The sequence below is a fragment of the Buteo buteo genome, chromosome 7 (genome assembly GCF_964188355.1).
Source record: "Buteo buteo chromosome 7, bButBut1.hap1.1, whole genome shotgun sequence".
In the NCBI taxonomy this organism is placed as follows: domain Eukaryota; kingdom Metazoa; phylum Chordata; class Aves; order Accipitriformes; family Accipitridae; genus Buteo; species Buteo buteo.
This window is the reverse complement of record NC_134177.1, coordinates 27543240-27569919: the sequence shown is the minus strand read 5'-3', so window position 1 is coordinate 27569919 and position 26680 is coordinate 27543240. Positions and strand designations below refer to the sequence as shown.

Here is a 26680-nt window from a genome sequence, read left to right as displayed (position 1 = left end):
TGAAGATTTCTTTGTAGTCATTACTTTAATTAGCAATAGCATATTTTTCTCCATTACCTCAAATCACTATTTCAGTTCTTGGTACGTCTTTTCTCCTTCTGTCAATGCCCATCAATTCAGAAATATAAATGAGAAATTCCTGTCACAAGTCAGGGCTTTGCTCAGACACAACTTACTGTTTTTGAAAGTTTACCTTGTTTAACTGCTTACTTGAATCTTCCATTCCCTAAAAGAGTTGGTCCTCAAGTCTAAGCTATTTCTCCTCCTCTGTTCCTGTCCACATCAGGTGCCCATGCCCAGGAGCTGGCAGCGGGGCTGTGGGGTCTCTGTGAGGAGAGGCTGGGGTTGCCCTGTGCCAGCCAGTTCCAACCAGCTCAGGGCAGCTGGGGGAGCTGAGCCCCTCAGAGGAGCCAGCAGTGCCCCTGAGGTGGGTAAAGGAGTCAGGAACAAAGGAGCGAAATTGGCCCAGGGGGTGGAAGCCTTTTAGTTTTTGTCCGTTTTTCCACCATCCAACTCTATTTTGATTGGCAATAACTTAGTTTTCCCCAAGTCAAGTCAGTTTTGCCCGTGACAGTAATTGATACAGGATCTTCCTGTCTTTATCTCAACCCATGAGCTTTTCTACCTTATTTTCTCCCCCGTCCTGTTGAGGAGGGGGTTGGAGAACACCCCAGTGGGCAGCTGGCCAAGCTCAACCCACCACAAACATCCTTCTCTGTTTTGCTTCACTGTGACCTGTTTGGAAGTGTTTGTTGTCGATTCTGCTGTTAGCAGATGAGTTCCAACTTTTGGTACAGAATAATCAGAAAATAAGAATCCATCAAGTTCTTCAAGTTCCTAGTCTAGTGTCATATAAAGTGTGACAGCAAGGGTTCATACAGAGATACAAAAAGATTATTTCCTTTTACCTCCACAGAAGGCTTATTAGAACCACATTTGCTTATTAGAAAAAAGGGGGAAAAAACCTTGTAATTAAAATGTTTATTTAGAATTTAAAATGCGTATTTAGCATAAAATGAGAACCAAGGGTAAACTCCATATATTGAAGTAACAGCAGTGATTCAAAATAAGCCATCTTATTAAGTGGAGTTTTTAACAAAATGTATTGACTAAATCAGAAAGAATACCCAAGACAGAAAGCACAGATGTCTCCCTAGAAAGAACCACTGGGCCTTCCAAATATATGCTTCTACTGCAGCATCACGTGAACAAACATGTATCTTTCAGTAAGGGCACAACGATGGACAGAAATACCCCAATTTTCTCTTCACTAGCCAGACAGACTTCTGCTCCTCAAATCATCTTCCTGTACATCATATCTTCCTATTGCCTCCTGCCAGTCCAAAACAAAAGGGCCCTGTGCTCATCTTTCAAACTGCAGTCCCGAGTCCACTCTGACTACACAGAACAAAGTAGAGACTTGAATAATTGATAAATAAATCTTAAGAATTATTATATTTTCTTCTGTTTCCCATATCCTCCACTCCTTATTAGTATTTCCAATAGTAAATGCCCTCTAGGGAACACAGCAGCAACTAGGCCCACCCCTGGGAAAATAGTGATTCAAATGTTGCCATGGTTCACAAGCACAGGAGCTGCAAGTCTGCAATAAGAGCAACAAACAATTTGATTAGAGAGGATTGAAACTATTTGGTCTTCCAGAAAACAGCTATAGGGGATGGTGTAGAACAGAGCAGGTTTGCAAAGAAACAGACTGGAGCCACCAATATATGCTTCAGGTAGGGAGAACAGAAGCTCTTACCATTGTAAAAAATAAGCCTTGGAAGTTGTTCCAGTGACTGCTAGTAGCTCAGATGAAATACACAACTCAAAATGCTCAGGCCCCATCCCAACTTGAGAAACCAGATATTTTATGGTATCTCCAGTTAGTGATGTATATAAACCAACACTTGAGGTAGCTAAGCCATTGCTTGAAGTCACGGACAACAAAATTTGTGCATCTGTCTTTCTACACAAATGCCAAATTTTGCTCTGGGCAGAGTCCCCTTAAGAGAAAAGGGATTACTTAGGGGAAGATGCTTACTTGCTCAGCTTGGTCCTATGGCTGCAGGAAGCATTTGGCTGCTGCGTATGAGCAGTGCAGCCTTAGAAAGCCCACATCTTTCTCCCTAGGCCTGAAGTATCTAAATGAAAAGGCAGGTCTTCTCTAAATGCAGGTACAACAAGTTCAGTAACTAGGATTTACCATTCCATTTCTCCTTACATAGACTGTGTTGACTTCTCTGGTTCACATACACATAGGAAGACTAGAGAAAAAGTCTGTGAAGTAAAAATTTTGTGTAGACAGACTAGAAGAATAAAAAATAAGGAAAGCTTCATTACAATTAACAAAAGTTAAAGAGCAGCCTCTTTGGGGGCAGAGGGTGACAAGAGAACCAACTTGCTTTTCACTCTAATCTCATTTGCCCATCTACTGTCAGCAGAATGAAGCTTTGCCCCCAAATTGTAAAACTGAACCTCTTTTACCCAGGTTCCTGGTTCTTTAAGTCCCTTCAATGAAGCTCTAACAGCTGAGGATCTCCTCCTTCTCCATCTTCCCCTTGCACTCCAAGAGCCAGAATTGTTCAGGCTTCCTCCAAAGCTACTGACACTGTGTTTCCCAAACTATTCAAACACTTTGTGTTCATGGCTTTTTATATGGCATGTTATGAGGCAACCAGCTTTTACATTATGAAACATTTGACAAGTGAGGACACATTTTTATGTTCACACACTGAATCCACAGTCTAAGCTATTCAGGAGAAAAAAAAGAATTACTCAAAGGAAAGAAAGATGGAACAATTAACACACAGGTTTAGCTGGAGATCAAAAAGGCAAGTTAAGTCCCCAGGCTGCTTGTAAAAGAACCCTGCAGCACTAAGCTTGTGTGGCATTTCAACAGCTACAAGATGAGCAGGGACATGAAGCAAAATAACTACAAGTTAACAGACTAGCACCCAAATACTTTGTTGATAAAAATAGGACTGGAAGTTATTTATAGAAAAATCACTTTTAAGAACCAAATGCTCTAAGTTTCTTTATAGTTCAGTTTTTATATTCAAAGAAAGGTACCATTGTTAAATATACACTTTGGGTGTTTTGGTTTGGGTTTTTGGTTTTTTTTCAAAATCTAAACTATGCTAAATGCAAAATCAGTGAAAAGCTTTCATAAGTAATATCAAAAAAAGAAATCAATCTGGGAATATTTACTGTTTAAATTGGCAAATAATCTACTGGCAACTAAACAGTTAAAGAAAAAAAAGGAAAAAAGCCTTAAAAGACTCAAGAGAATTAGCTGTTGCTAAAACAATTTTATGGTCCTTTCCACTTCACTGGAGGTAGTTTGTATGGCTGACTGGAATCTATTCAATGCTGTCAAACGTCTAACACTCCCATAGCTAGATGCCTTACAATGAATAACAAGCAGTCTAGCTGCCAATACGCTAGAGCTGCATTTTTTACCAGGGAATGGATCCCAACCCAGCAACACTCTAACTTCATTGTTAGATGCCTTGTTAATTTATAAGATCAAAATTTAACCACAACAAACAGAAGTAACAAAATTCCAAAGCACCGCAGCTACAAAATCCATCATATTTAATAAACCACGATACAGAAAGTCAGGTTCATAAAAAAACCTGCACATCTAATATCTGTTTTGTAGTTTAAATTGATTTTGTAATAGAAAATAACACTCAATTTCAATAGATGACTTACACTATCTAGGGAGGCTTACAATAGGTGCACGGAATAGAAAAAAGAAGTAGAAACAATGAATAAAGTGTACCCAACTCTTGTTGAAACACTAAGCATATCATGTCATCTTGAGTATCATTGTTTCCATAAATATTATCCCAACCATTGATTGTCTTGCTCAGTGTTGTGCTTCAAGCAAAATCCTGGACTCTTACCATATTGACGTCCTTCATCTTTCAGCTGTAATAATGGTGAAGTGCTGACACCAGAGTCATATTCCAAGTAAGATAGAGAATGCTCAGTGACAACACTGTCTCTGTGAAATTATGACTGTGCTATCTGGGCAGGTTTATGATTATTACTTTGACAGGACTTCTATTCTGTAGCTCATACCCTGCCATCAGACCCACATGGGCACACCCTCCTCTTCATACAGCATCAAGATAAAGCCAAACAGGACACAGACATTATGACTTCAGGTACACTCTTTAGTATTTTCAACTTTGGTGTGAAAATGAGCATCATTCTGACCATATATGTAACCATATATATATATATGACCATATATGTAACCAAAGTTACAACTTTGGATTTTACTTTTCATTGTTACTTTAATAAAACTACACTTGACTGTAGAGTTCCCAGGAACTAATTCTCCAGGAACCAATAGGTGCTGAAAAATTTCACAGCCTCAGTTTGGCAAACAAAATGAAGCAAAGCAGCTGCTTTGGGAAAAAAAATAGTTATATTACGCAGATACCTAGCCCTCTGAGAAAAACTAAATTCAAATCAATAGTAGAACTAATAAGCTCATTCTTACTAAATAAAAATAGATGCTAAACAAACTAGCCTTTTAGAATGCAGTTGATTATCCACACCCTAAAAAAGATGCAGCTGCATTTGAAGGAGTGAAGAAAAGCAGTGGGCTGTGTATGTTAATGTGTGCACATGCGCCTGCGTATGCTTGTGTTAGTCTTTGTAGCACTTAACATCAGAGAGGCAGGCTTAATGCTCCTGGAGTGGCCAAGGACACTTGCTTCAGCAACCATGCACTTTTAAGCCTGTATTTAGAATTAATATCAATAGTGTGTCATTGTTTTTGTTCAAGAAAACAACAATGAAATAATAAAATGTACTTTTCGGAAATCTATTGCTTCTTTTAATTATTTTCCCTAAATGAAGATGATAGTCATAATGCAAAGTGAATAATAAATAATGAATTTTTTTACTACACTGTTTAGGCCTCTTGCTCTGACAGCAGGTTACTATTTCTTGGCTTTATATTTAACCTGCTATCCTCACTCTCTACATTTCGCTAACATACTGGCCATACACCATACATGAGCATATGCCTGTGCAACTTAGAAGAAACACCAGAATCATGCAGAATTTAATCTGTTTTGAACCAACATGCATGCAAAATCTCCTGAAAACTCACCTATATACTAGCTTAACAGCATTTCCCGGACCACAAACACACACAAGTACCTGACACATTTTCCACAAACACTTTGGTAATAAGACTAGGCCAAACAAGTGTATCTTGATTGTAAATGGAAAAAAGAAAAAGAATGTTGCCATGATCCCTCTCAGAGACACAAGCCTTTGTCAGAAGGCAGCAGCCCCAAATCACTATCATTCCCAAAATCTTAATCACAGTAATTAATCACAATCAGAGCCGGTCTCAGATCAAAAGCTGGTAAAAAGCTACATCCATTAATTGCATTGATATGAATGTTTAACATAAAACTTTCAGGTTATGTGTTTACACAAAATACAAGATTCAAGGAATGGAAAGTAGAACATGAATACTGCTCCTGCAGGCAGAAAAGAGCTTTTTATCCAACTACAGATTAATGACTTGTTAATAGTGTGGTTAAGCACTATCAGCAAGTCAGCAGTCCGTTGGGAGGTAAGATGTGACTTGCGGTGGAATGCCTTTGGGCATGAAAAGACACATACATCCAAATGAATGATCACTTCTGAAAAAGCAAACTTAAGGCTATACAATTTATGTAAAACCAAATTCTTAGCTATGTGTTTAGTCAAATGACATGACAGCTGGATAATACCCAGTAACTATTTGTCAGAACCAACTCAATTGTAATTATACAGTGTTTTTTATTCCTACTCTGATAATAATTTAGATTTTTTGATACACATGTATTTCATTTTAACATACTTCATATTGACATAAATACCAAATTTTAAGCAGTTCCTTCACTACAGATGAGATAATCCTTAACACTAGGAAATCAGGCTACTCTTTGGAATCAAACATCTGCATGGAAGACAACTGTCGTTAACCAAGATGGGCCAGAAAGCTCCTTACATACCCTCAAAGAGCTGTTCGAGACTACATGAGCTCTAATTCTCCAGAGGACTCTTTGTAGCAGATTGGAATGAGGCAAATGCATTAAACAATTTAGATGATTATTTCCAGAAATACTTCTACAGTACTCAAGTGTCAAAATGCTTTTAAATCAAGCAGATAGCACATGGCAAGACTTATAAAGCTGACTACAAAAATTAGATGCTTATACTCCATGAAATTCAGTTGATTCCAGATACATAGTTCCACTGCTTATTTTTAAAAATTCATTCATGACTGACCATAAGATGAGAGCAGTTTCTTAATGAGTATAAAGCCCAATAGAAATAAAACAAATTTTTAATGTAGACATATTTTTATATGTCTTGCACCACTCCGAAAACCATTCTTTTACCTTTTGCACAGAAATGGGTCATTACATTACAAGGTGTGCCTTCAGTGCAGTTCACCAGGTTTCTAGATCTCCTTCTGTCTCTGGATTCACAAAGGATTTGAACCTGATGTACATTCATGTAACTTTAGTTCATGAGAACAAAATACACTGGCTCATGCCTTCAATGTACGTGACTGTGTCATTAAAGATCACATCTGCAAGAAGCACTACTAAATCAGACAGCTTCAACAGGGCAACCATTCTGGCTCCTTCAAGATCATTTACAGATACCTCACCATAGTCAGGCATTTCTTCCATTTTCTGTTTTCAGAGGAGGTTTTCTGCTAAGTACTTAGAAAAAGAAAAATGTCATTTTAAATAACTTTTCTAGTGCAAATATTGCACAAACATAGCTTTTCCTGTACGTTTTTACAGTTATTTTCCACAATCTAACCACAAGGAATTGAATATACTGCTTTAACCTCTGCTAAGTATGGTTCTTCTACTTATTGACAGCTGGTGTTGATCATTTGAACTGGAAAACTTGCGGGAAGGAAGCACCTGAATTCAGCTCTGAGTGTTCTCCAAAAGTCTCCAGGAGTGTTTTATGATACTGTTCAATGTCTTTAATCAACTAGTTCATTACTGGCTGGCAGAAACTCTTTGTTGCTGTGAACTCACTCAACACAAAGTTATTTTGTTCATAGTACTGCCATTTCCTTTTCAAATTTGTAAGGTTACCGTGCATCCATCTCCTGCTGCTGTAAGTCTGGCAGTCTTTTCTCTAAGCTTTTATTTTCCTAAAGGTGACTGTTTTAACAGGTCTCAGGTCTTTTATTTCTCAGGATCATTTTCTTCTTCATTCCTAATAATATCAGACCACCTAAATTATTTTCTGTAAGCCTTCCATACACTGCTGAAAATTTATGGCAAGATTTTAATTTCTTTGTGTTTTTTTTTTTCTCCAAAGGCCACCCCCATAAGTTCTGGCTCAAGCCCACCACAGTAATGCAGGTATTTCAGGATACACCAAGTACGTCCTTTCACAAGCTGATGCACCTTTCCATCCTTAAATTGAACCTAGCAAGTATCTATATAATTTACTTATTCAGTACCAAAGGTATTATATGCTGCTTCTTAGCAGGGATTATTTGTTCCAGTTAAATGCAATGTTAAACAAATCTTTGCAACTTCCTGTTGGCTAAGAATATGTGCAGAGCTGCATCATATGTGCCTGTAAAGGACACTAAAACTCTACCCTCTACCCCAAAAATGAGGTGCTGTTGGAGTACTGTACTAAGAATTGGGGAAAAAAAAAACCAAACCAAACCACAAAAAACCAAACCTCATTTCTAGTTCTACCTCTACCACTGACTTTTTGTTGAATATTACTAACAAATCACACGAGCTCCCTCCATTTGTTTTTCAAGATATGACACCAGCATACAGCTATTTCATAAGAATATTGCAAGAACCAAATACTAGACATTCTTTCAGTGCTTTTGTCTTCTTCTTGGACTCCTTGTTGCCTCCCAGCTCTCTCCAACTCTGTCAGCATTCCCTATCTTACCCACCTAGAGGTTAAATACCTCAGATAACGATATGCCTATAGGCCTTCCCTGAATTCATCTGCAAAGCAATCCCTTTCTTTAGTGCTAAGTACCATGTAGTGGTCAGCAAGAGCAATTTCAGAATCAAAACATTAATGATGACATAATATAAACAATGAGAGAAATGCATTTAAAAATGGCTTCAGGGAAGCAAGTTTAGAAGACAGTGGAGAGTGATAAGCATGCATTTTCTGACTACCTGCTTGGCAACAGGAATAAAATTTTTAAAACCACTGATGGGAGGAAATTGATAGACCAGCCAACAATAAGAACCATCTACCTATAAGTATTTTCTGTTGATTTTTTTTTTAAATTGCTCTAAGTTCTAATTTGCTCTTAATTCTATGTAATTTGCCTCCCCAACTCCCAATGACATCCGTAATTACAAATGACTATAGCAGAAATGTTTGGACGGGCATGGAAAGCCTAACTCTTTTGTCTGTTGTCTTCATCACCAAGGACAACAGTCCCTGCTACAAGCTTTCACCTTCTCACGCCTTCCTTGCATTTCTTCTAAGCAACACAAAATTTTTGAGAAACACCACACAAATGATCTGCCAAAAATAGGTATCAGATACTCTCTTTCATTACAAACTTAAACCAATCCCCTTTAAAACACAATCAGTATTTAGTGGATTGCTTCTCAATATTACCCATCCTTCTCATTGATGTCTTTGCAACTTGTGGAAAGACTGTCATTGATTTCTCTGGGATTTTGATCAGATTTTTCTTCTCTCATAATCACTAATTCTGTTCTTCCTGACACTCCTGAAATGCCTAGCATCATGCATCTTAAACATCCCTCCCTTCCTCTGTTTCTCCTGCCTCTATCTGCTTCTCTTCCCAAAGTTTATTCTTCTATCACCTTTTTATATCACTTTTGTCACATTAATTGGTAAGCTTGTCTCCAAGAAGTTAATTAGCTCAAGGCACAGATCTTTCTGCTTACTCCCAATACTTAATCTCTGATCATATTTAGGTTTTATAATCCCTATCAAGCGTTTTATTAGCCTTTGCTTTTATTACTCCTATAATCAAGAAACACAATACATTGGACTTCTGTCTTGTATAACAGTTGGCCATTCTAAAAATATTACGTCTGTGGGTTTTTTACATTCTCTTCATTTAATACTTTTTCAGCCATTATAACATTAGTAATAAAGATAAGTACTTTGTGCTTATGAACTTCATGCAGCAAGAACACAGAGGAATACGTGCCTTCCCACATTCCAAATATTTCTGCTAACACATATCACTTTGCATTTTCCACCACATGGGTGGGCAGACAGGTTTCGCAAGAAGCCACATGCAGAATAGAAGTTGTAGCAATACGTGGGAAAAGTGCTTAACAGAACAAGTAATTATGTGTTCAAATTCTATTGAGCTGAAATGGAATTCAGACCATAAAAAGTTTCTTCTTTGAAAATCTTGCTTCTGCCTTGCCCTTGACAAATGGAGCCCCTAATACACAGCAACATAAGCAGCACAGAATTTTTCTATTCTGAAGAGGTATTTCCATGTGGCCTCACCACCCTTTGAATTAAGGCATAGGGAAAAGCACCCAGTATCAGTGTCGGCAGCCTCACACAGCTTGTTGCTGAAGTGTGACCCAACAACTGCAACTGATACACACAATGCCTGCCAGCCACCCATACAGCGCTGCGCACATTTGTGGAACAAGTAACAAATCACCATTTCCAGAAGCCCAGAGGGGACTCAGAATCACAGAGCTTACCAACGTGGGCAAGTGCATCTTACGCACTTAGATAATCTAGTAAGTGAAAGAATTATCCTTTTGCTATTAGACTTCAGAACGCTTCTCTGCCACAGGGAAGCAACATTCTCTATTCCACAGACAGAGGAGAGATGAATCTCTGTGTAACCATAAAGTGGCAAAGTTAAGAGGAAATCTCTACCTGAGCAGGGCATTGACTCTTGAGCTCCCGCCTGTCCAGCAGGAAACCCATCCCACAGATCATCAGTGCCTTTCAGATCCAGACCAGGAAGGAGCAGTGCTATTCTGCAAGCAAGAGGATCAAGCCCCACTGATGGCCCAAGCTGCAGCACTGGGATACGTTCCATATCAGGGGAGGTGCAGATTTGTAGTTAGTGGGCCTGGGCAGAGTCTAAACGTTTCTGATCCGACAGGAATCTTCCCTATCGTATGTTATTCTGTTTCCAATACCTGTCCCCTGCATCACCCTTGGCCCACTGGAGGCGGGCTGCAAGCCAAGCCCTCGCTAGCTGTACACAAGCAACTGGAACACCACCTTACCAGGACTCAACTCCAGGGAGTACAGGCGCAGACAGCATTTGTTGCACTACCTGATGATACACTTCCCTGAAGTGCCAGTGGCCACATGCATTTCAAAACTGCCTCTCCTCCTCCTTGCATTTTAGTTGAGGGTATTTTACTTCCACTTTGAATAAAAAATAAAAATAAAATAAAAAAAAATCAGGAACAATGCACAAATACAGAGTTTGGAAGGTAGCAATATGGTAGACTGAATACATAAAAAATGAGACCAGCTTTAAAACACAGACAAAAAAAGAAAAAGCAAACAGAAAAGTCTCAAAAATTATAAGGAAGGGTGAGCAAACTTGGTCTCTGTAGCTGGCACCAAGAAGCAGTCACAGCTTTTACCAATGCGAAAGACAATTAGATTCCAGCAGACAAACCAGAAAGTAATGATTATGATTGCTGATGCTGCAGACCGTGGCTAGCCTGCATTAGGTTAAGTAAGCTGGATGCAAGCCAGTATCATTGAACAAATGGCATGGCACATTCTGGAGGAATCTGAGAAGAGATTACTAATATCTTAAAGGTGACTTTTCACACATGCTATCCCAGCAATTCAGGCAATCCTCTTGGCTATAATGGACAAGATCAGCAGAGGCCAGTCTCTTGAAGTTATGCACTCTTCATACAAATACGATTTTTTTATTATTTATAATAATTGACTGCACCTCATTTGACCAAAGTATCCTAAGTGCTTTATTGGTTTATTTCACCCCTTCCCCCTGTTTTAAAGAAAACATAATCTAACTTTCCATTATTCATTATCATCCAGGCAAGCAGCAAGCTAAAAAAGAACTCTAATTTTTAGCCATATTGTCTATTAAAAAATGTAAAATGTTTCCTAAAAGGGCAGGTACATTAATTAAGGCTGCCTCAGAATAAATGAAAATTACTAAGAGTGCTCTGCTTTCCTGAATAAGTTTTTCATAGATTATTTATAATTGAATGAAACCAATTACAGCATTTTTAATGGAAACTGTATATAAGTTAAACATTACCAGTTTTGCAGAAGCTGAAAACCATACTGCATGAACAGAAAAAGGTCTCTACATTTTTATGAAGGGAAAAAAGAAGGTATCATCTTTTTGGAAAAAAAAATTCCCCTAAGTAAAACAAGCAGTAAATCACCGGGTACTAATCTCGTCAGCATGGCCCAAAAGGGCCCTTAGTGTAGCAGAGAATGAGACCCCAGATTCCAAGAAGCCATCTCACAGCCAGAAATCCTGAAGGTGAGGACTGAATTCCTTTCTGTTTCTTCGGAGAAGGAAATACATCTTAATTAGGCTCAATTTTCTAAATAATGGTTATCCTTTGTAACTAATCAGTAAAGTTCTAAATCAGTGTCAGACTAATGCTTGCTCAAATAGTGCAACATGCTCTGTCTTCAAAATATAATCTTACCCTGGTGACAGCTGAAAAAGCTAGAAGACTGAGAATAACACTGGCATATAGTTTTTATCTTCAAACAGTCTGCTGTCCTACAGAGCAGTCCCTAAAACAACACACAATCTTCTTCTGTGCACAGGGATTTCGTTAGTGAGAGAAAACAAAGATAACTTTGGGGAAAAAAGAATGAATGTAGTTTCAAACACAACAGCACTTTCTGAATTCATTCTGAATGGAAGAAGGAAAACATTTAAAGTTACTGCTAGGGAACTGAGAAAGGCCCAAATAAAATTATTTGAATAATCATTAAAGAAAATCCTCAGTCTGAAAGACACTTAAGAAAAAATTCTACTTCTAAATCAGCTAAAAGCAATACACTCATTGAGTTCACCTGTAATTATCTGATATTCACCTGGATTATGAATTTTACCCTGCCAAAAAGCTAAGCTACCACATATTAATTACAAGGCTAACAAATGCAATGCAGAGTTATGTTTTAGCATTTTGTAACATGCTGCATATATTGCAGGAAATACCCATCAGACCATTTTTGCTGCTAGTAGTCAGAAAGCTTAACTTTATTCCTCATTACTTCTTTCTAATCAGTAATGAAGCTGTGGGATGACTTAAGAGGTATCTATCTATAGTCAGATAAAACTAATATATATAATAGCATACTTTTGTTTTCATTTCCCTTCTAGACTCACATAAAAATAACATCTGAGTGAAAATTAGAGTAGAGGCAAGAATGTTGCTCCTTATGTGATCTAGGTTTAACACTGCTTTATAGGATACATTATGACACCACCAACTAGACATTAGCACGATGAAGACCTGCTGTTCTGCAATGCATGCAGGCTCCAATGCCTACTGTGTGCTATCCAAGAACCTGCACAATTTTTTCCTAATTTTTCATGTTTAACCATGAATGTCAGATAAACTAGCAGACACAAGTGTTGTTGATGAAAAGAAAAGGAGAACCTGCGGCAACATGAACTGAGATAACTACAAATATCAAGTGAAAATTTTATCAGATTACTAGAAGTGGTTGGGGGTTTTTATAATCTACATATTACACTGACTGTAGGTCTCTAGCTCTGTCAGCTGTTCTAAACTGAGGAAAGCTGTGACATTAGGTATCTTGGAAGGTTACAAACATACAGGTATTTTTCTCCCAGTAGAATACTTCCTTAGTTTAGAATACCTTCTGCCATAGCTCCTTTCTGCAGACTCTTTGAAGTATTATTTTCTCTTACATAACATGGTGACCAGAGTTCGGCACCGGAATTAAAGTTTTAGATCTGTGCATTTCCTTCTCATTTGTTCTCTGCAAGAATTCCTTTACTTTCAAGACAGGCAGATCTATCTGCATTTTTTAGATTAGTCTTTACCCTGCTTAAGGTCACACTGCTTCATTTTTTTTTCCATTGACAGTCATGTTGAATTTCTGCATCATTAGTCATTTCAATAATTTCTGGTCTAATCTTCAATACCTTGAGAGAACACCTGCCAGTCATATGCTGCTATTATCTATAAGAGAGTTCTACCATCTTAGTTTTTTCCTCCTTAACCTACCACTTACAGAAACGGATCCACTTTAAGTGTATTTTTATCCTTTACTTACGTAAATGATGTCAAATAAGTTTGATTTTTTTTTTTTAATGCTCTTTTTCCAAATTTTGTATGACAGGTATCCTCATTATAGAGCCATACCACCTTCCTGATGTCTCAGTCAACAAAAAAACAACGGGACTGTAAAATTATAAAAGTTAATTTCTTTGGCTTTATTTAGAAACCTACTTTTCTAACCCCTTATACCAATTCCTGTGGAATGTTCCCACACACTATAAATACTCACACACCAGGGAAACACCGCTCCTAGAGTTAAAGGATCAGATGTTGTAGAGTATGAAAATACACTGTTGACATCAAGTATAATATACCCCAATTTTTGTTTAGAAAATTCTGCAGAGAAGCAAGAGCTATCTGCTTTACAGCATTGCTTCTCAAGGAAAAAACTTCCCCCCAACCCTTTCATTTCAAAGCAGAGTCTACTGAACCCCATCATAATCATCTGTAATGTTTTCACAGACCACTAAACAAAGATCTAGTTGAAGACTAAAAACTGATGCAAAGACAACACCAACTTGTGTTTAAATGTTTATTCATCAAATAATTGAAGTGGTAAATGGGAGTAGCAAATAATTAGAGAACACTTACTGTAGCAGAGAGCTGTGGTCCATTCAACTGTGCATGCAGGATGGCTTCGTTGATGGAGTTCCGGATTCCCATCAGTGCAATTTCCAGATCGTGTGAGGCAGCCATTTCATTAGTCAGATATTCCAGTGTGGAGATATACTCCCTCCATTGTGCATCCAGTTCTGACACACTGGCCAAACAGCCCCTCATTACATTTAGACAATATCCGACACAGGGTCTGATTAGCGTCAGGCCCTGGCAATGCGGGCAGTACTGCATCTTCACTAGAGCTTTGCTACATTCCTTCGTAAGAGCTGCATGTTCAGTAGTATTTATCACTTCAATGCCCAGACTGAGGGCCTGGCTGAGCATCCTACTTGCCCAAAGAGATTTTGACAGCTCTGTAACCATGTTTTTCGAATAGCGCCCAAAAGGATTTATGTCTTGCCTTGTAAGCCGTAGGCACTCTGTATAGTCCTCTGATAAATCTGTAATTCCTGGGTTTATTAGCCGACTATACACCAGAGGAAAGAGACTGTCAAAGAACCGTAATACTGCACTTTCCACTGTAGTTTCTGCACCCAGAATGTAGAGAGAGATGTCTGTAAAAAGTTCTTTAACAGGCTCTGCTGCTTCTTTTGCCATAGGTCTGTAAGCTGTCTCAAACAGGGAACTTGTGCGGTTTTCAGCGAAGCGAAGCGAAGACTCAAAGGCCTCTAAAAAGGGTGCAGGGGAGAGAAAAAACTAGAGGTTAATAGCAAGCACCTGACATCTTAATCACAGGACTAATATTGTCCTGAACAGGAACATCAATAGTTACATGAAATCTGCAATATGAATACACTAATAGTTAATACAGCTTTCATCAGCAATATGATTAAAAAGACACCTAAATCTTACATGTGCATAATAAAGACAACACATAATACACAAATATTTTCTTTAAAAAAGATGACTGTATTCTCACTAGCTAGACGCTGTCCCAAACTATAGAGGTCAGTGAAGGACTCACACAGACTCCAGTGAGGACAGCCAAGGTCTCTGCAAGATGCTTTTGTAACTGACACTGCATTTAGGCAGTTCAACTAGATACATTTCCAAAACATCCCTCTAGCTCAATGAAAACTTGTGAGATAACTGAACACAAACAGAAGTTGAAGCTTTTGTTTCACAGTGCTGTGAGTGGGTGGCTGAGAGGCACCTCTTGCAAAGTATAACTCAAGGATGAAGGAAAGATGCTATGTGAATAAATTCTTTCCCTGTTAACATCAGCTAGGTCTGGACACCAGCCAGAGCGGTTGGGCAGGACAACATCAAGTCTGCTATGAGCCAAAATCAAAATGAAATAATAAAGTCAGGAAAACATTATCTCCTTTAACTATATCCTTTTTGAGTGGATAAAAAAAAAAAAAAAAAAAAAATTAAGGAGTGCCATGGTTAACACATTTCAAATTGTAGAAGGCAAATATTATACGCGCAAAACACTGATTGCGGGTACTAGAATTCATAGACAGAAACAAGGAAGGGATCAGCTCCCAAGATTATTTTTAATGACACAGAAGACAGTAATTCACACCATTCCTACTGCTTTCTTTGGAAGCTCTACAATAAAAAGCCTCTGACATAAATCATTCTTGCGCTCATCAGGTTGGTGAGTAGTTCCAGTCAAGGCAGGAGACCTATCATTTTATGCCTCCTGAGGACTGGCTAGACAATGGGTTTTCAGTCTAATCCTACTCTACATTTATCTGAACATCACCACGCGATTCACTGCAATGTAACACAAACCAAAGTTGCTCAAAGATCAGCTCAGCAAAGGAGCAGATAAAATACTGTAAGTCAAGATTAGCATACACTGGCAAAGTTCTGTAGAAAAGCCTGCTCAGTGCCTTCCTCTATTACATGTCCCTGGGCAACTAACTTCCTTGTTAGGATAAGCATTACAATCCCTTTACCACAAAGTAAAAAGCGATTTAACTAGACAGATAATACAACAAATCGTATTGTACATTAAATCATCAGTATTTTACACACACACGCACTGTATCCTTCTGCCAGAGAATCACTTCAGCATTCCTACTGGTATTACAGCAACTAATACTCTGGAAGTGCTTATAAAATCCTAGAAATTAAGAATTCAGATACACTTCAGTTGAAAAAGAAGAAAGTCCATTCTCAGGCAGAGAAACATCTTGCCAAGTTTCAAACTGAGGCAGACTTTTACAGCTGACAAAAATTCTGAAGGTTGGATTTATGATGGAAATATTGACACAACCTAAACTGTAGTGCAGTTAGCTGTGTGCTACTGCACACTTTATTAAAACTTTTTTTGTTTGCCACATCAAATTTCTAGAGGAAACCTAAAACAATTTTTGTTTATCATACTAAAAAGGCAATGGAAATATTCAAAACATGAAAACAGTGTTTTAAGTTTCCTCCTTCAACTACACATGCTCCCTTATGGATATTCAGCTTATCATTACATTATGGGAGCAGGGACTGTCTCCTACAATGCCAACAGTCTTACGCTGTTGCTTTACCTTCCACATCCATAAAGACAGAACTGCAGACTTTATCCTCCTTATCTGAAAACTAAATGAAATGCATTTATGAATGTGCAAGTATCCTTATTGTGCCAAGAAATAACAGCCCCAGTAAAAGATGAGAGCAAAACAGTCAATGACAACGTACATCCCAAGAAAACAGATGTCAGCAGCTTCCTGGGATACTAGGTTGTAGACTAGAAACCATGTAGCATTTTATTTTCAAGCCTCTTAAACTGTGAAAATTCTGCATTCAATTAAATAAAATTCTGCATTCTTCTGAGACAAGTATGAAATCAAAATAGCATCATTTATTTTTCATTGTGTAAGAGAAAAATTGTGATGGTATATAGCTTCATTCCTCCTGCAAAAAAGAGCCCTAACATCAAAAATATGGTACAAAAAAATATTTCTGCTGGTTGTAGATGTGCTGCAAACACCCATAAGGTATCATTTGCTTCCTTATCACCGCTGGTCAGACTCAAAAAATTACTCATGCTTGCAGGCACTCTAGCAATGATTGGCTGGTTTGAGAAGGAAATATGTAGGTCTTTTTTCATTGTTAAGGCATTAAGAGATGTTTGAGACAATCAAATTACTGGATCAGCTAGATGTTCTTAGACCTTTAATTAGCTCCATGCAGTTGAACAATTTTGTAACAATGGACAGCTTGCATTCTGGTTGTACAGAGCAGGCAACCTTAGCAACCTTAAAAGTGATTAATTATATGCTTTTAATACACCTTATATGGTACTTTGTACAGAGTTTCTAAATCCCAAGGAAGGTTTACTGCTATCTGAAAAACCGGGCGCTCATCTGTGCAGTCAAATACAGCAAACTTTAGACATTTATGAACTTGCAAAAAGCTGAATTCTAAGCCTAAGCATACACTGGGAGAAACATTTGATCCTCTTTCACAGCCTTTGGCTACACACACACACCCCCCCCCCAGCAACATACAATGTACTATAAATTGCAAATATATTGATTCTGAACAGAAATAAGCCATAGCCAAAATCATCCAGTTTGATGGAAACATTATGTATTTTTGTCTTTCTTTCATATTAAAATAAATAGGAAGGTGAAGAACAAGGTTTGTTCTCATGTTCCTCAAAAGCCCCTTTTTGGTTTAAGACTAGAAGGCAAGTGGCACAATAGCCAGCTTTGGATTTTGAGCTAACGCACTGGTAACTACTTAAAGTCAGGCAACTTCACCTTCCATGGGCAGAATTTTGTTCAAGTTGTTTATCATGCACTCACAAAACACCTGACACCACCACTGATGTGTCTATGACAGTCAAACACAGCTGATCAAATACAGCTCACCTCTGGAAACTTTACATCTGAACTGCTGGTGTTTGAAAATTAGCTTCTGGAGACAAGCCCCGTTATGACAAGATGCCACACTGGTTTTGCTGCTCTGCCAGCAGCACAGGGCCTGCCAGGACAAGCAGCTAACCAGTTTGCACGCCGGGTTTCTAGACTGGTCCTAGCATTCACGTACACTAAAAATTGTATTATGCTCAGTCTATCACACACAGATGGAAAAACATTGCTTTGCATGTATAGCATCCATGCTTATTCATCATGAGCACAGCACAGCTTGGTTTTGAGTAGATAGCTTCCTTCCAACAAATACATTCATCCTGACACAGAAGACGTTTTACTTCTCTTAAACCAGCCAGCAGCTACATTTCATATACCTAATGCAATAAAAATCACAAAGGATTCCTGACTTATCTCACACCAGCTTTTGCACCAGTGTAACACCACTAACAACTTCAGCAGGTTTTAATCCTAATTTAAGCCCATTGTATGTCAGAAGCAGCTGCAGAATTCAAGTGTTTCTGCTGAAGAAAACTGCCAAAGGATAGTGCTACAGGGAGAAACAGACTTAGAAGGCATGTATCAGTCTGCCCAACACTGGTGTACCAGCATTTTCCAAGTATTTGCTCTATTTTTTTCACCACCTGGAGATCTATTTGAGGAAAGAACAAGTAGATTTTAAGTAACAGTACAGGCAGAGAAAAAATATCTAATATTGTAACTACAGCTTTGACTAGTTCCTCGTGTCATGTAAACACTGCATTCAATGACTTACGCTAACTCACTTCAGCAGGAATAGCTTCTTGTGTTTTTAAATTGCTGTCATCTCCATTTTAGTGCAGTCTGGTGCAACAGCTCTCCAAGTTTGTATCCAGGCCACCACCTCTTCTCCTGCAGCCTTATCCTTAGGACAAGAATCAAAGGTTCAAAACTGCCACACATCAATTTGCCACTCTTTCTGCCACAAAAATCTTTCTAAGGAATTGTTTATTTTTTCAGGCTCCCAGACTCATGGCAACATAGTCTCAAGGAAAGACCTCAACAGAACTATTCACTGAAGCCATGACAAGTCTGCGCACACATGGTAGTACGAGAGCTTGCATTCAGGATTGCCTTCATCTTATAAACCCTACATTTCTTACAGTGCATGACAGTCAGCAGATTTGGTCTCAGGGAATGCACACAGATGGGGAATTCTCCAAGAAAATCTGGATCCACGTATGATAGCCATGCATAGAGAAAGTTCATTTACTTCCCTCTCTTATACCAGACCTTCACGAGCTATTGAGATCCTTATTCTGTAAGCAACTACAGGGTTCGGATAGGGAGCATTAGGAGATGCTAAGCAACTTCCACGTTGCTGAATTATGAATCGGTCCAAATCCATGTTCTTTTCTTTCCACAGGTCCAACATAGGCATGGGAACCATTTTCCCAAAATAAAGTCAATCTAAGCACCAGACACCTCTGTGCAGAGGACCATTTCTGTTGCGCAGTAGCTGAGGCTCAGATAAGAGTGGCCTACTGTTTGAACCCCTGTGTCTTCAAAGACCAAAGCTATAAAACTGAGTGCAAATCACAACATGCATATCTGACAGGAAAGTTAACGTCATTGCCATTACGCTTCTGTGTTCTGTGCGTGACTCAAAGCTGGCGCCTTGCCCACAGAACTGACAAGGTAAGACCACCCTGCTAATGCAACGGCTCTCCACTACATTAATAATTCCTTATACTCTGCAATAATTGAATGTGTGCTGAACTTAAATTTTAAAAAATCCACAAACTTAAAAAAAAAAAAAAAAGAAAAAAGGAAACCATTATATTATAAACATTACTGAAAAGATTTAACAATGCTCAATAAACCAAAAGTAGAAGCAAACACTGAAACTATCTATACAGAAATAACATCTGTGTACATTTTAGATTTGAGTGTAATCGTGAAAGAAGAACGTCAAATTTAAGTAGGCCCATTATTTGTTTGGTCTCTTAGGACCACACTAATATTTGGCTCCTTTCCCTTCAACATCTTGCATTTATTACAGAGTTACAGGACGAATGAAAGCTACAGTTTGTTAGAACAATAGCTTCCTTTTAATACTTTCAAGTCCATTAAATCTTCTGCATCTTTATGGCTTGCCAAAATAAAGGACAACATACTAATATTTTGCAGCAGTAGAATTTAAGTACATACTATTTGCATCTCGATGCATAAAGAACAATGTACACAGAAAATCACACCCAGATACAGATCTATGTGACACACAAATAAAATTCGGAGTTCTACTTTTTTTGATATGCAATGATCTCTGATTGTATTTAAAAGAATAAGAACAAAGAATGCTCAAAAAGCATAATTAAACAAGATGAACAGGTGGGGATTTTTTTAGATTTTTTTAAAGTAATCTTAAGTGCAAAACAAATTGTGTCATATTTGCAAAGAAATCCATTCATTCATTAAGCTGCTTTTGAAAAAAAACTTCTTATAACTTTCAGCTTCATTTCTATTTTGTGACATTTTGCTAGTAGCAAAGAATGTCAAGCATTGGAAGTTTCCTTCTTATTTATCCTGAATCACTCCGCTGAACATAGGGCCAAAGCTCTTTAATACCCACTTTTTCATGTGCTAGGTGTTACAACAGCAGTTGTCCTATACATAAACACAGTTGCTCTTGATGAAGCTGATGAGAAATAACATGCTAATAAACATAGCAGCAGTCTCATGGAAGAATTATGTCCACCACATCGTAGTTGACACTACCCCAACATTTGCAGAAAACATTGCAAGCTTGCTCCAAAACATTTCGGGTCACAGAAAAAACTGAAAGCTCTCAGAAGCAGGGCCAAGTAGAAGCATCTCTTGCTTTCTACTCGACTCCTGTAGCTGCTTTTAACAAGGCAGAGTGCAAAACAGATTCAAAAGCAAGAAAGCAAAGTCAGTTTTGGAAAGGGGGGAAAGGGAAATTTGAATTTGCTCACTTCGACAGCAAGGAGAAAGTATGACGTATTTAGAGCTAATCAATCCTTCAGAATATAGATCAGACAGAAGAAAACAAACCAAAACACACCAGCTTTCCATTACTGCACGTGGAGCAAGGTCTTTACTTAACAGTCCCTCTGTGAGTTTGTCTACATTGATAACCTCAGATAACTATCCCATCATGTACTTGTTGATAGAAACTTCTGCCTAAGTTGAAAAGTAAAAAGTCTGTGCCCCCTCCTCTGTCCATACCTAACAGCTATGGACAACACTGATTAACTGGAAATCAATGAGTAGGATTATTCACAAGCCACTACTATCATCCTTAAACCTCTGCTCAGTTTCAAGTGTAATTTAAGAGTAGTTTTAACTTAAGAATACTTATGAAAAGTTGCAAGGGCTTTAAAAAATTCTAGCAGCGAAACTTCTAGAGCAGAAGAATAACTGGTCTTTCCTTAGTAGTATCTCCTGTGCTGGGAGCTTGGACAGCAGTTTACCACATGTAACACTGGACATGAGAAAGCCTGGTGCAATCTGAGTTTCAGAGCAGCAGACCTGTTATTATAATTTGGTAATGTCAGCAAAGAAAAGGCACTTAGGAAAACCAATTTCCAAATGGTCTGTTGGAAGACTGACTTCCAATAACAGCAATAGGAACCAAGACCATTAAGTACCACCTGAAAACTTCTATCCTGGCATGAAAATGAATCTTGTTTGTTGTTTTCATGTGCACAAACCTGTTCTTTCAGCCTTGGCACAGCTGTGCAATCATATAGGAAGCAACCACCCCCTCAGACTGCTGCTCCAGCCAGCACACCCACACCCTTTTCTGAATCAAACAGTCCTACAGTACACTTTCTTCTTCATTTTCTTCGGCTTTTTTGTAAACTTAAACAGCTTCTTTACTATACAGTCTTGTACAGGGAGAAGGGCAGGAAATATGCAGCTCATATTTTAGTGAGATTGATGAACATTGAAACCATTAACTTTAGGTTATTTTGGTGAGTATTTGATTCTGGAAGCATCAATAACAGAAATAACATCACCAAGCTTAAAATAGGCTCACTGCTTCATAGGCTGGTTATCCAAAGGGGAAAAAAAGGCAGTAGACACACAAGCCTAGGAGATACCTTAGTAGCCACAGAACAGTCCAGTGATAAATAGCAGTCTTTTGTTCTGCTCTGATAATTTTGCCATGAAATCAAATAATGATTTCGGGAGACAGTGTGGTGGGGAATATATCCAAACTACTGGAAGTAGTAACCACAGTGCACACATTTTTCAGACTTAGTGGCCTCGGCTTTATCATTAACAAAGCAACAATGTATAAAAAAGTTGCAACTAAGAACTAGCCGAAAAAGACAGACTAGAGAAAGCTCTGCAGTCTGCTGTACCAAACCCTATCCACCCTTTTTAAAGAATATGGAAGAGTTTATAGAAAATAATTAAGTTGCTATGCTTCACAAAATCAGTAACAGTTTGCTAACTTGATTTTGAGCTGCTCACTATTTATTTCACCTTCAAACTTTCTGTGAATACAATGAATGAGCTGGTAATTAAATTTAGCTGTTTATTATTTCTGTATACTGCATTTCAGTACAGTTGTACAGTACTTTATACACTGTAATTATAGGGTGCAATTACTTACTCCTTTTTAAAGTGAGCAGTCTCAACTAAAACTAAATCAGTTGACCAGCAGAAAGCTGGAGACCAGATGTGTTATTAACCTTTTATGACACCACTGGGCTTTTGCTGATAGATAGATAAATAAAGCAAGTAGTTCTTTGAGAATATTTGTGCAGTAGAAGGCTGATGGACATCTAGCATCACCATGGTAAGATGATCTAAAAGAGAGGTAAAAGCTCTGAGGACTATGGCTGGACTTTTTATAAAGCTCTGGCTATCAGTATTATTCTCCTTCTGTCAAAACAGAATTCCAAGAGATGATTCATATAATTCATATCTGCCAAGTTCAAACCTGTCAGCTATTACTTAATAATATCAATTCACAGTTTTAACAGGAATTGGGCCAAAATAACTGAAGAAAGAATTACAGCTGTGCTTCAACAACATTAGCTATGCCTTTAATTTGCTTTCCAAGAACAATTAATTTATAAAAGCAGTTCTTACAATCTACAAAGGAAAAAAACCACAAGCAGTTATGTAACTGTAGGTATCTAGGCTCTTCACATAACTATAACTATCTCTGAAGTACTTCGGAGCTTTAACAGCCATCAGACTAGGAGCAGAAATGATGTTATCTGATTTATTTGATCAATCACTAACACAGACAGTGATGACTGGAAGCCACAGCTACAGCAAGTAGTACACAGTTCCCAAGATGGATTGCAACAAAGCACTTGTAAAATAGCTTTGAATGACAGCTCCATAACTATCAACATTTCTTTAAGGATAGATCCACAGAAACAGTCTAAATTGCTTAAATCAGGTGTGATTTAACTATTCTAATAAACAAAGGGTTTACCACATAAAAAAAGCATCCACTTTTATTTTTTCAGGCTAAAACCCTGTGCACAGTTGCAAAGATCTATAGTCAACTGAAAAGTCATCATTCTTCCTTAGAAAACAAAAAAAACTTTCCAGTAAAAATAAACAACAGCTTGAATGATGTTTTCTTAAAAATCAATGATGAGTCATCACTTTATGGGATGTTTTCTAGTTAGGTTCTCGCTGTGGGGTGGGTTTTGGGGGTTGAGGTTTGAGGGGGGGGGCATAATTGTGTATTGTTGTAAAAACATAGCCCCAAAAGGTGTGCTGGCCCAACAATCCAAGACTTGCATGGTGTTAGACAGGATTTATACTGGGCTCTAAAAAGTGGATTGCCCTCAGTTTGGTTTCTTCAGAATAGATACTTTGTATATATGGCTGCAATTCCTTTGAATGAGCAGAACCTCCAGTGCCAAAGTATTTTTCTTTCCACTTTTTCTACCCATTTTCAATATACAACAGTTTTGAGAAGTGTACAGTTCTGCTAATAACCAAACTCACATGGTTGTTAACAAAATACACAGTGAAAGATGGAGCTCAAGGTACCGTTAGGGCATGCCTATACCTGAGGCTAGCCAGGGAGGTAACTGGTCCTGGTGACTATACACGTTAAGCACTGACACACAAAAATGTTACTATTATTGGGAGATAGTGCAAACATTACCTCATTCTTTGTGGGGTTCCATAGCAATTACTTATCCACAGGCATAAGCAGTTTTTCAATGCTGTGAATCACTGCACTATGCATCCTAGCATGGGGCTAGTTTGTAAGTGAAGATAATACCCTTATTGCAATCTCTAGGATTAAGGCTTTTAGGTAATCTCTTCCCACAGACCACTGGACAGAATAAAAGGGTGTCACCTTTCTTTGGATTCCCCAGACTACTTTTATCAAAAGCACTTTTGGAATGAGATATTTAGTGCATATAGTGTAGTTTCCAGAACTAAAACAGACTTGTGGAAGAATCTCTGTGCATTCACAACTGCAGTATGGTAGTATGGGCTGGCTTGACACAGTGTGTCATTTATCATAGAACTCTGAATGCTCTGGGCTTATATGGAGTTTAAAAAAAAAAAAAAAAAGAAAAACAAAAAAAAACACCTCTTAACTGGAATCTATGCCTAGGTAAGGGTGGGGACAACATTTAAATAACAACACATGTGGGACATACACATACAAGTGTTCAGGAGCAAGCAAGTCATAGTAACTGTAGGCTACTGCCATACAAAACCAGAAAGTCCAAAATGCAATTAGGTCAGGACACAGCTAATGTACAAGTAAAACAAGGCTATGTGGAGATACTGCTGGTTTATATTGCTTGAGAAGAAGGACTACTGAAAAAATATTAGGAAAAAAATGGTGAAAAATTGCTTCTGTAGTCTCCCTGCAAATTAAAACCATAGAGAAAGTAAAAGCTGTGCCAACTATGCACAGTGCCAGGTACTAATACCAGAAAGGAACAGATGCCATTGTTAGAGAAAGAGAAGGCATTTATGTTGGTGGTCTGTTGAAGCTCAAACGCACTGCACGTTTGACACAATTGGGCTTGGAGAACAAGAAAGCGAGGCTTGCCAAAAACACTATAGACTTCTCTCTGTTGCTTGACTTAGTGGCTCTGATGATGATACATGAGGAACTAAGCACTGGGATGTTACCTATGGAGAAGTTTAAAATATAAAACATATCTTTAGAATCCAAATGCAACCAGACTACCAAGAACACTCTAAAACTTGTTTCTGGTACATTGCTGCACTGCATGTTCATGTTTCCTGGCAGGGACACATTTCAAAGCTGCCAGTAAATTTGGGACACAGAAGAAATTGAGGTACTTTATTTGTGTATCTCTGGTGTATTAAACACTATCAAGAAAGAAAAGTACAAAATAGTTTTAAAGACTTGCATTAGTTAAGATGAAAGAACAAAAATCTCTCTTCTGAGTCAATCAAGAGAAATCAGGAAGATGTAAAAGTCTTCATTCTTCTGGGAATCTTTTCATTAACAGAAAACCAACCAGACGTGAGTCTCTAGAGTGATTTTTCTTGACCCTCTGGTTAAGGAGTTTGGCAGTAGGAAAACTAATACGTTTGTTTCAGAAGGTCATGAACTATTTCATGATTTTCAGCTGAATTAGGTGGTCCATTATGACTTGTTTCTAAGAGAAAAATAGCTACAAGAGACAGGATTAGCTTAACAGATGAAATTGCGGGGGTGGGGTGGTTTGCTTTTCATGTTTTTTTTTCTTCTTGTTTAGGTACTAACAGAAATACAATAAATTATGTCTGAGTTCCATTAAAGAGTGAAGGTCACAAGTAAGACTTAAAACACCCTCCTTTTTTAAAATCTATATTAAATCTGTATTTATTAACAACTTTAAAACAAAGAAAACTGTCTTTACGTAAAGAACAGCAATAATGCAGCCCTGTGTGTTCAACAGTGAAGATTGTCTAACCCAGAACTGCCAGCTGGCTTGAGAACTGCATGTGCCCACACGCCGAGCTTCCAGTCCTCAGCTGCAAGAGGGAAAAGGATCATTACTCACCAAGGCAGTCAGACACTGAATAGCAGTCATCACAATCACTGTGTACTTCTAATTTGTTCAAAAGCACAGGCCACAAAACCTTTTAGCTGTTTCTTCTGACTCTGGATTGGGTAATATCAACTTCATTGCCCAGTACTGTGAACCTAACTTTACCCATCCTTCTTTCTCAGGCTAGTCTACATAGGGAAGCCTTTGCAAAATAAATTAAGGAAAACATGAGTCCCATAGCTAAGTCTTGGTGCAGAGACAGTCTTTCATACAAATAACCTTCAGCAAATGGTTTAATTCACTGACTTCTGTGTTTTTTCAAACCCTTGGAAAACTCCTATCCACCAAAACTAGTGACATATGAGCATGCAGTATCCTCACCTCTTTAGTATTGTTCCACAAACCAGCTGCAGGCCACTAAATGGTTCATGTATAGTCAACATAGGACACCAAAAAACATATAGTCATCTAGACATCTAGGCAAAAGCATTGGCTTTGCATAAAAGATACAGGCAAGTAATGCTTAAAAACAAAAAAACCTTTCCTGCAACATCTATTTTTGGCTGTCTCCTCTTGTAGATTATTTTGTCAACATATTTGATGTCATAACACGATAAGGTAATTGAAAGGACATGCTTGCTTGAAGAAACTGACCTTGTTCATGGACTTTCTTTACAGTCAGAACAAAGAATTTCACTAGTGAAGAAAAATAGTGAAAAAGACTTCCATGTCTGACTTCAACAGACACTGAATCCATATCACTATAAATTTAGGAAAATATTCTGGGTGCTTTTTAAAATTTCATATGCTTACAAAGCCCCTCTCAATGGAAAAAATAAAGATAGATCAATACTTAAAATAATCCTATAAAAATAGAACACATTTTTTTTTATGGTAAAGAGCT

At 38.0% G+C, this 26680-nt stretch overlaps 1 protein-coding gene across 3 annotated transcripts in view; it reads right to left on the bottom strand.

The window, feature by feature from the left end:
• Positions 1-26680, bottom strand: part of LOC142032815 (glypican-5-like) — a 416769-nt gene that overhangs the window by 315258 nt on the left and 74831 nt on the right. For all 3 annotated transcript variants that reach the window (XM_075031958.1, XM_075031959.1, XM_075031960.1), the window contains exon 2: positions 13917-14611. In XM_075031958.1, the coding sequence (XP_074888059.1) occupies positions 13917-14611 (695 nt within the window). The remainder of the gene's footprint in view (positions 1-13916; positions 14612-26680) is intronic.